The sequence below is a fragment of the Echinops telfairi genome, unplaced genomic scaffold (assembly GCF_000313985.2).
Source record: "Echinops telfairi isolate 266 unplaced genomic scaffold, ASM31398v2 ScPeMD7_31;HRSCAF=116, whole genome shotgun sequence".
NCBI lineage: Eukaryota > Metazoa > Chordata > Mammalia > Afrosoricida > Tenrecidae > Echinops > Echinops telfairi.
The window spans coordinates 18303611-18315129 of NW_022103928.1; the positions used below are offsets into that span (position 1 = coordinate 18303611).

At 44.1% G+C, this 11519-nt stretch overlaps 1 protein-coding gene across 1 annotated transcript in view; it reads left to right on the forward strand.

The window, feature by feature from the left end:
• Window positions 1-7364: 7364 nt before the first annotated feature.
• Window positions 7365-11519, forward strand: part of CADPS (calcium dependent secretion activator) — a 435301-nt gene continuing 431146 nt past the window's right edge. The window contains exon 1 of the mRNA XM_045290125.1: window positions 7365-7474. Coding sequence (XP_045146060.1) covers window positions 7448-7474 — 27 coding nt within the window. The 5' untranslated portion in view covers window positions 7365-7447. The remainder of the gene's footprint in view (window positions 7475-11519) is intronic.

Here is an 11519-nt window from a genome sequence, read left to right on the forward strand (position 1 = left end):
TTTAGGAGTGTTTTCCCATCAAGTCTGATGAGGTGCCACGCCCTGGCCCCAAAGCCTATTTTTGGAATTCCCTCGGGACTTCTTTGCTCTGCTCCCCTGGCTGTTCTTTTCCACACCCTTAGTGTTCCAACTTGGTGTGGTAGGGCAGACCCGGTGCAATTCCCACACTATGTCTCCAATGTTGTCCCTGGTAGCGATATGGGACAGTGCGAGATGTTGTGTCTCATAGTGAGGCCGGCCATATGGTCCTCTCTGAGCAGGGATATGTTCCTCAAGGCTTGGTGGGCCAGGATGTACTCCACTCTCTTCCTCCTCCTTCATTTGCTCCCGTGTGCTCTGATCAGACATGTCCCTCTCCCTCAGCTGTAGCTTCATTGCTGTCCTCTGAAGTAAATTCTTCGGTGGGGAGGGGCGACTGTCCACGTAGTTGGGATTGGGGTCTGCCCCTCAGATCTCTCTGCTGGTTCCCTGCTTCAAGCCGGCATGTTAGCTGATGACTCTTAAGGAACTTGTTTATTTGACATTTTTGCTAGATTTCTATAATGAAGAATAAACATCACTTTTTAGAAATAGTTATTTTTCTTTCCATAGGAAATATAACACCAAACTTCTGTAGCAGATGATAAAAAAAATTGGAACAGATAATGGTGATGTTTGAAGAACACAATAAACGTGATTGATGTCAAGGCGCTGTATCTATGAAGACTGATAAACTGGCAAGGGTTTTGTTATATGTTTTGTTATCTGCCATGACTAGATGAGGGGAGGGAACGAGCACAGCTCCTGTTATTGGAGGCCAGTGTACAGTGCTAACCTTCTACTAAGGGGAGGAGGTCGCCTCTGTGTATCATTGCACTTTCCACACTCAGAAACACGCTTTCTATGACCTGTTGTTCATGCTTAGAATGCTACCACCTTAGGTTCATTCTTCTGAGGTTAGCATTTCCCCCCTTTCTTTTGCAAGCAGTGTGGCTGTGGTGGGGGCACATTAACCAACATGCACCTTAGTGACTGGGTTTCTTTCCATGGCTGGACAAAGCACGCACTCCACTAGAAACCCTCTGGCTACAAGTAAGAGAAAACACAGTAACTTGAGCAAGGGGAATTCTTTTTCCCTCGCACATAGGAAGATCAGAGTGGGGAGAGGCAAATGTTTGTTTTGATAGCCAAAAAGATCATGACCGACCACTTCCAGGATGCTCTGGGTCTCTCCTTCCTGGCGGCAGGGCCAACCCCAGTGCTCTAGACAATAGGGCTGATTCTCTTGGGGGGTGAGAGGTAGTGACAAACAAAAGGCTACCACATCAGGTATGCTTCTTCTCATTAACATTTCAAAAGTTTCCCCCACAAGACCCTCAACAGCTGTCTGCCTGTATCATGACCATTAGAGCTGCAAGCAAACTCCCTGCAATAGATCAATGCCGACTCACAGCAACACTACAGGACACACAGAGCTGCCCCTGGGAGTTTCTGAGACTAACTCGCATGGGAGTAGAAAGACCTTGGTGATGTCAAACTTCAGACCTTGTGGGTGACAGCCCAACCAAGAACCGCAACGTCACCAGGGCTGCACTTGAGCAATATTTGACTTTCTAGTCTTACTATAATAGGGAAACCAAAATAAAATCAACTTGTAACATTATTGTAGCTTTTATTATCGAATTCTCGCTGGATGCCAGATACTATGTATATACACATATTTCCTCATTTAGTTCTCAAAAAATTCTTTCAAGTTGGATAAAATTATCCCCAATTTCTAGAGGAGAAAACCAAAGGTGTTTACTTGCCCAAGGATGTATACTGAAGTCCTGCTGTGACCTGAGTTCTCAATGACCTCTACCCCATCTCTCCTGAGACTGGTACTTAGGACGTGCAGTTTTCTCCCCACTGTAGATCTCATTTCACACTTCTCTAGAACGCTGCAGCAAATTGCAGCCTGCCCAAAACTCAGTGGGAATTTCCAGGCCTTGGTTAATGAGGGGGACTGAACCAAGAATGCTGCTGCAGCACTTTCTTCTGCGATGATGACCTTTCATCTTTTCAGATTTTCTGTTCTTGGAGCTCATTACTTCAATTCTGAATCCTGACCTGATGCGCAAGTGGCTTCTGTATATTTTGGCCACTTTCAGATGGACTTCTATTTTAGACTTCTGTTTCTCAGTGGCTCATAGAAGCGTGCTTGTGTATTTAGAGTTGTACTGTCAACGACTTTGTGTCAATCATTTCCGTTTGTTCATGCAAGGTCACCTCCAGGATCAAGTCCTATCGAGATCAGTTAACTTTTACCCAGAGAAATGCTCTGTCCAGGTAGGCCCTTTGGCTGACTGCTTCAATGAACTTCCTCCCTCATGAGGTTTTCATTCCCTTATACAGTTAGAAAATGGGTGCTAAGGAATTAAAGACAGATAAATGTACAGCATCAAAACAAGCATTAAGAAATTGGAGGGTTAAGGTGGTACCTTACCTCATTTCATGCCCTCAGAGCCTAGCACTGTGCCTGGTGCACAAAGTAAGATCATCCATTCAACAGATATTTGTTTGGGGTACATCATCTGCCAGACAAATGAAAGCATAGCAGTAAACAAGACATGCATGGTTCTTGTATTTGTGAAACATATGTGCGGGGAGATAGATAATGAAAACCACATTCAGACAGAAAGATCCAAATGTCCTTCAGTTGCAGAGTAGGTTCATGGTGATGGAATTAATAATGGACTACTTACTACTCAGCAATAAGGGTGAACAAATTTTTGCTACTCCGGCCATGTGGATGAACCTTGTCAATGTAATGCTGAGGGAAAGACAGCAAACACAAGAGTACATGCAGAACAGTTAACGGCTGCACTGAAATTCAAGTTTGAAAGCAGGCAAAACTATTTGATGGTGACAGAAACCAGGCTGGTGGTTGCCTTCAGAGTGGGACAATGACTTTGAGAACATGCAGATGCTGTTAGTGATGTCTTTGTCTTGAGATGAGAGTCCGTTACATGGGAAAGGTCACTTTGGGAAGATTCCTCCAGCATTAGCTGGATAGATGACCTGTATATTTTTATGTATGCAAAGGACAATTCAATTAAATGAATGGCTTTTCCAGAAGATAAGTGCTGGCTAGGAGAAGGAAATGCATAACGCCCCTGGCATGAAAGGGGTGTGGCTCCCTCGCAGTGCTGGGTAGGCTGATCCCTCAGGAGGAGGAGGTGGCAGCCATGGGGAGAACAAGGGAGAGTATCCAGAAAGGAGAGAACAGGGCAGAAGCTCTCAGCTAAGGAAGATCTGCACATATTTGAGACATAAAACTTGTCCTTTGACAAATGCTTCTCCTCTGATCACAGATGGTTGACTATTTAAAGGTATGCACACCTCACTAGTGTTGCTTCCCTGAAAGATCTGACTATTGTTTGCTTGAAAAATGAGCCATAGAGGAGAGTTCCCTTTCAGATCTCCAGGGTGACCAAATAGAAATTAAATACCTTGGTCTTGGGAATTCCACCAGTCTCTATCCAACGAGTAAGCCTGGTCTCTTTTATGATTTTAAGTTTTGTTCCATATTTGTCTCCCACTCTATCCAGGATCTTCTAATGTGGTCCCTTTTCAAGTGGTTTTTAGTGGTAGCTGGGGACCATCTAGTTCTTGTCTTTGGGTTGTAGAGGCTGATGTTCATGTGGTCCATGACTCCACTGGACTAATTGTATCCATATTTCTTCTATTTTCATCATTCTTTCCTCTGTATGGAGCAGGAGGTGGGGGGCACTGCACCTTAATAGGCCACTTCAAGAAGACACAGACATATATGCATACATAAAGACACAGATGGTAGGTACTATGTAAAAGTGATCATTAATATGTAAAACTGATAATTAATATGATGCTCATTTCTAAAAGAAATAATGGATTTGGTCAAGGCCAACAATCTATTTCAATTGATTGTCATAGGGCCCCTAACTTTACTTCAATTACTTAAGCACTTAAGGAAAACATAAAACGATCTTGTGCCTTTCCACCCTACTCTCCCCAAATCACAGAAATGTGGTGTGCTAGGCTTGGTTGTCTAGAGAAACAAACCCAGGACACTCAGATCTGTATAAGAAAGAGCTTTACATGGAGAAGTCATTTACATGGAGAAGCAGCCCAGCCCAGTCCCACTCCTGTCTGGGGCTCTGATGCTAGCCGGAGCCCTTTCCAGACTCCCATCGCTGCAGGGGGCACAAAGGTCAAGCTGTAAGCATGATGAACACAAGCCGATGGTTCCAGAACCGTGCCTCTCCAAGGTCGGTGGGAAAATGACAAGGCACCCACAGCTCCTCCGAGATTGGTGGCCCACATGCCTCCCTCACCCCCCAACCCCCTCTAGAGGCAGACATAGATCCATGCAAGCAGGAGGGCAAAGGGTCAGAGAGACATTCTCACTGCCTCTCTACCAAAAGGCCACACTCCCAAAGAGGCATCACCATGCTGCCGCCTCTTTGACCATTTGGACTCCACTTGCACCTCCTCTTCACAGGTACCTTCAAGTTGGCATAAAATCTTACCACCCACCTGGTATGGACTTACTTTGGGAGGCTCTCTGAGCAAAGGATTCAGTGAGCGGCTTTGGCTCAGTGTGGTTAGGGTTTTTATTTAGGCCAGTTTAAAAGAAATTCATGTTATGGTGTCATTTTTATGAGCAAATCAATTGCTCTCTCATATTTTATTGTAAGTGGTTTCAAGTGCATACAAAGTAACTGTTGATTTTCATTGCAACTCCCCTGATACTCACAACCCTGGGTCGGAACAGCAAAGGATAACGCTGCAAGTGAGCGCTCTGTGGTCCAGGCTTGCCCGCTCCATGGAGAGCCACGGAGCTGCATGGGGCCATTGCAGGGCACTGTGGAGCCCAGCAGAGAAGCAGAGCCCCTTGGGAGGGACCGTTGGGGTCAGGCTTAATAGAGAAGGTTGGAGGCCTGCCTGAATTCTCCCACCCAGGAGACAGCTTGGGCAACTGATACTGAGGGTGGGGCTTCCCCTCCTCCCTGCTTAAATGTTGAAGTGGGTCAGATGTAGCCTCACAGCAGTTTTTTTTACCCCCTCCCCAGTAACAGACAAGAATCTGGTAAAAGCCAAATCTCTCATATCAATCCCTGACTCCATTATTCATTCACAGCACCCCAAATCATAAAATTAGCTGAAGCACCCAAGTGCTCATCCATGCCTATTTTTGGAATACTGTTTTGGGTTGGTTTTCATGATTAGGAGACAAAAAGACAAGGAGACTTGAAGATCCTGTAGCTTTATTTCCTACAGTAAGACTTGTATTGTCTCTAATAACAAAACACATTCTAATAATATTAATTATTATTATTCAATAATAAAAATGTACTTAGCAACTCACCAAACTCAGGTGTGTTGGATAACCATAACCAACCGTATTAGTTACCTAATGCTTCTATACCACAAATACCACAAGTAAGCGGTTTAAAGAACAGAAAGAAAGAACAGAAAGTTACTTCTTCCACAGTTCTCAGGGCTAATACTCTATCTAAATCAGAGTACCTGTGTTTCACTTCCTGGGTCTTCCTTGGTTTCTTGACGGCCCTGGCATGGCTTCTGTCCTCTCTCATATGTGTGTGTTCCTTGTGCCTAGTCTTGTCTTCTTGTAACTCAAAAGTAATTATGCTTAGGATTCTTTCTACACTAACCTAACCTCACATGACTGATTGATTAGATTACATGATGGAGCATAACATGATAATTTATATTCGATTACATTATGGGATAGCACTAGACTAGTCTTTCGCCAAACCACTGGAAATTGTAACCTAACTGAGTTGACATTAAAAAACAAACAGACAAAAAAAAACAAACAGACAACAATCGCACCATCCGGAGGCAGTGGGTAATTAGAATAACCACCAGATTTCAGATGGGAAGTGAAAACTGAGAATGAGGTAACAGTTGTTTCTAAAAAGCTGGCCCTGTTTCTGAAAAGCTCTTTGTTCTTGGCTGGCCCAGAGCACAGCAGTGGCTTTCGCAAACAACTCAGTGATCAACAGGAGTGCGTCTGAAATGATCTCGCCCTCACTCCTAAGGCAGCAGTTCTCAGGCACACTGTTTGATCATCGAGTAGGAAGGATAGCTTTTTACAAAGAGCGTTTAAAGTGACACAAGTTGGGACTGACTTTTTCTCTATCAATGAGAACTGACGTAAGAGTATCCTCAAATAACATGCCCATCGTAAACTTCATGTATTCATTCATTTAAAAAGCATTTATCGAGCACCTGCCTATATAAGGCATTAAGCAGGGCCCAGGGGAACCACTGATGAACAAAACAGGAAGAAGAGATGAATTATTAACTAACGTAATCACAACTAACAAGTAGTGAAAAGTAAGCATGCGCTGCAGAATCACATGAAAGGAAGCCGCAGCAGAGGCTAGGGCTTGGGATAGGCTCTTGCCATCACGTGCTCATGTTGAGATGGAGACTTTTGTAGAGATGTTTTTCTGCGTGGAAGGGAAAGGCAGGGATGGGCTGGTACAAACAGGAAATTGAACATAACCAAAATCCCAAAATGATCTACGCCATCCCCCAGAATTGTGACTTGTATCTAAATCTTAGGGTACCAGTAGCAAAAGAGTTTGATGCCCTTCAAGTGGGGTATTTTAAACCACCAGAGGGGCCGCCCTATCTAGTGGGTGTCTCTTGTAAATGTCTCACAACTATCCCTAAACAACAACAAAACACCTTATGTGTTGCATTTGCCTGTGGCTTTGCCATAATACTGTAATCTCTGCCAGCACCCTGCCAATGAGACATCACTGAAAATGGAGTGGAGAAAAGATGTGCAGTAGCCCGCCACAGACACCATACCAATAACACAGACGTAGATAACCGTAGGAGGACAGAGAAGAGTAAAATGAGATAAATCATCAGGATGCCGTGAATTTGGAGCACGTGTTACCATTGTTTTTAATCTGAAATTTATATAAAATGAAAAAAAAGCAAGGCTGTGCTTAGCAGCCAATCTAAACCCAAACTCACTACCATGTAGTTAATTTCAACTCGTAGCGACCATGGAAGACAGAGTGGAGCGGTCCCTTTGTGTTTCCTAGTCTGGCATCTCTGTGGGAACAAACAGCTCATCTTTCTCCTGAGCAGTGGCTGGTGGGTTTGAACAACTGATCCTGTGGTTAGCCACCCAACGTGTAACCCACTAGACCATCAGGGTTCCCCTTTAATAACCAGCCCACAGAATTCCTGCAACTTTACCCATCAGTGCGCTCGATCCTGTACAAGCTGGCTCCAGCATGCCTTCAGTGTAAAGTAGAAATAATCTTTAACCAGACCAAGTGCTAACTGCCCTCTCTTTCTCTGATTCTTACAGATCAGCAAACAGCAGCTGCAAACAGTCAAGGACCGCTTCCAGGCTTTCCTCAATGGTGAAACTCAGATTGTGGCCGATGAAGCCTTCATGAACGCTGTCCAGAGTTACTATGAGGTAAGACCTCCCAGAGAGAAGAATGCAAGACCACCCAAGCCTCAGACCCCAGGATCCTCAGATGCTGGTCCGTGAGACCGATGGCCCTGTCCATCCATAGAACCGTCCCTCCTTGGCAAAGTGATTGGTGGTTGACTGCTTTGGAAAATAACCAAAGCTGTTTTAAGGGAATCAGTATTTTTGTTTGGGGTTCAGGGGGAGAGGGGAAAAATGAGGAGCTGATACCAAGGGCTTAAGTAGAAAGCGGGTGTTTTGAGAATGATGATGGCAACATAGGTACGAATGTGCTGGACCCAAATGATGTATGTATGGATTGTGAAAAGAGTTGTATGAGCCCCTAATAAAATGATTAAAAAAAACAAAGAAAAACTGTCAGTAGAAAGTAATCTTTACTGAATGATTTTGCTTTAAAAAGTTTATGCAAAGCAGCATGCTACATGCTTTACAGATGACTTCCTGTTTAATTTTCACAATAGCCGATTATTCCCATTTTCCTGATGAGGAGACCAAGACTCAAGAAGTTAAGGCCATCACTTTGTCACACACTGTTAGAATGCTTCAAGCAGAGACTGCAGCTGACTCTAGAGTGATAGCTTTCCCAGTGCTCCCTGAGAGTGGCTAAGTAGCTCTCTGGTTTGTTTGTTTGTTTGTTTGTTTTTCCTATTACAATGCCCCATAATTCTTTTCTAGAGGCTATAGCACAGCCCAAAATGAAATATGAGGGGGTTCCAAAGTGTGTGGAGAAATGGAAGTAGAAGATAATAGGATTTTCCCATGAACATTGTGAAGCCCCCTTTATACCGTTTCCTAAAGAAAACCTCTGCTTTGAAGTCTCACAGAAAGTGTATCAGTGCCAGCGTGTAGCAGTTTATCAGAAAGGTTGACTTATAATTACACATGCATTTTTTTAGACACATTTTTTGTTTATTTTTTAGTGTATGTGCTACCAAAGTGAGCACTCTTTGTTTCTTTTAAACAAATTGTTATTATGAATTAGGTGGGTGTTTTACATTTCGGATCATACATTTTGATTCAACAGTTGGAACTACTTTTCAACACCCTCCCTCAATAGTTTATTTGCCCCACCCCCACCCATTTCTCTCTTTCCACTTGTGGGATGACTTCCTTCTCCTACACCCAGTTAGTACCCGACAGCCCCCTCGCCTGTGGCTGTGTCTGCCCGTCCCTGCCCTCTCCACTGTTCGTCCACCAGGAATGAATCAGACATACTATGTCTTCCTACTGGTCACCTTTTCCTGACAAGGGCAGTTTCTTATCCAAGCTTCATTTCCTATCATCTGGGGCTCATTTGCTTGCGTACCAGCGGTTATTTTTGAACCATTCTGAGACATTTAACCTTATTGTAAGCTACGTAAGTGTGCGTCAAATGGAGTCCTTGTCTTCGGGATCCATGTTCTAGTGTCCAGGCCGATGAAAAGCCATTAGAAACCAACCCCAAGCATGGACAAGCTTATGAATCTGTCATATACCATTCAAAATAAGACGAATAAATTGTAAGATTAAATATAACAGGAGCCAACACAATCTGACCACCCTTACCCCCCACTGTGGGCTTCCTTCCTCCCTTTTTTCTCTTTAACGATTAATGGTGTATTGCTTCAGAGCAAAGAGTTTGGTGCTTCTGCTCCGCCTGTGCTCTGTGCACTGGGCAATGCTGCCCATAATAAGTGCTTTTAAAATGTTAGTTAAAAATGCTAGCCGTGGTGGGGAGGTCTTGGTTCAGCAAAATTCTCTTCCCCTCTTGTGGTTTGACTTCTTTCATGAATCTAGATGGCAGCTGGATCTGTCAGTGATCTTGTGAACATGTTATCGATGCCTTTGCGAATTAGTATATAATCAGAAACCAGCATTTGTCTCTCTGATGTTTCCTGGGTCCAAACACAGGCTCAGTTTGTACCTCTGTCCCTTTATATGTCAAAGTCAGGTTCCATTTTTACATTTGTCCCAACTGAAACGTGCCTTTTCTTTTTTCACAAGTAGCAGTGATGATCACCCATGAGCACTGAACATGTTGCTCCCTCTGACATGAGTCCCTTTTGGGTTGGATTGCATGGAGAGCGGAAATGAGATTAGGAGTAGCCTTGATGTATGGCAGTTTGATAATTTGAATATACTCAACTGAAGACTTAGTTCAGACACTGCTAGGCAATGAAATTAGTCCATCCCCACCCACTTTTCTCCAAATTCTCAAGCCAGGAGAGGGTAATAAGGACCCTTATTAGACAAGTCAGCCTCTCATTACTAGTCTATGTTTAGAGGAATTCACAAGTGTTTATAAATTTGTAGGTTGTAAATCTTAATTAGAAAACTCATTTGACTAATGAAGTAAATGGAAAGAAAGTGCCATTTTAATCTATTAATTAGAATAAAAAATTAATAGTCATCAATGTGCTAATGAGCATCTGGAAATTACTATCATATCTGTTAACATACAGGTTGGCAGTTCGAACCCACCAGCTGCTGCCAGGGAAAAAGATGGCAGTCTGCTCCCATAAAGATTGTGGCCTTGGAAATTCTATGGGGCAGTTCTACGCTGTCCTGTAGGGTTGCTGTGAGTCAGAGCCACTGGAGAGTAGTGGGCTTCTACAGTGAACCTCATGTTTTCCTCAGAGTGACTATTTTATTTGCACGAGCTTCTGTTTAGTTTGGTAAAATCACCAGGCATTGACAAATTGCTGGAAATTTACATATGAAATACAGAAATACATATCCACATACAAAATCATGTGGGGTATTAAGAGCTAGTTGAATACTTATTGTCCTCATTAAACAAGCTTCCGAAGTCTTGAGATTGACTTCTCAACAAAGTCTAATCCTATGAAGCAAGAATCCCCAGTCGAGGCATTGGGCTGAGGGGACCCTGTCTCTTTCCCGGCTCCTTCTCCCTTTCCTTCCCTCGGGCTCACAGAGAAGCTGGGAACCCTGCCCTTCCTCCAGCTGACTCGGGGCTTCTATGCCTGCACTGTCAGCATCACTCTTGGCAGCACAATGGGAGTTACAGGTGGCCGTTACTTCAAACTGACCAAAACGGAAAATGGACTTGCCCAGAGCAGAGTGAGTGTTGCTTCCCCTGTATCTTAGCTCTGCGTTCTCTGCTGGCTTCATGCCCAAGTAGGTTCTCTCCTGTGGAGAACACTAACTAGCACACCTGGTCCAGGTCCCACCAGGTTTGCAACCCTAGCAACACAGAGCACGCCTCCTTGCTGAGAGTCCCACAGAAGGCTGGGCTGGACTGGATGGACTGACATACTTAAGCCAATCACAGTGGCTGGGATGGTGGAGAATCAGGCCTCAGACAGACACCACCTCTGGAGTGTCTGAGAGAAAGGTCAGCCTCACTTGAACCATTCACTTTGAAAGTGCAGTGGTTCTTTATAAGAAATTAGATTTTTTTTTTTTTACAGACCATAGGAGCCCAGGTGGCACAGTGGAGAAAGCACTTGACTGCTAGCCAGTGAGGTAGGCAGTTTGCACCCACCAGCTGCTGCACAGGAGAAAGATGGGCAGTAGGCTTTTTGTTGTTGTTGTTAACAAACAAATGGAAATGTATGCTCAGCAGGCTAAACCATCAGTCCATCCTTCCAATCCAATCTCTCATGCACTTACACACACACACTCCATATCACATCTTTAAATCTTTTCATCCCAAATTACCAAAACAAATGACTTGAGAAGACAAATAGTGTAAGCTTTTCTCCCCAAAGTTCTGAGATCCCTGTAGTAGAAGGTCTGTGGTCGACAGTACTGGTTTGTCAACGTGCTAGAGCCATACAGAAGCATTGACAAAATAGCCATCATGGAGAAGGTGGTGCTCTTTACCACCTGTGTGCATCCAATCCAGTCTGAAGCAAGCTTTCACAGCCAGCTGGGGAGGCCTGGACCTTGGCTGGGTGGAGAGTCCCTGTGGTGTTGAGAGCAGGCAGGGATTTTGTTCTTTCCTGGTGGCCCCTGCTATCTGAGCAGATCAAGCAGAGCATGGATTTAATCCTTTAATCCCTTCAATTATGGCTGCCCAGAGGGCTCC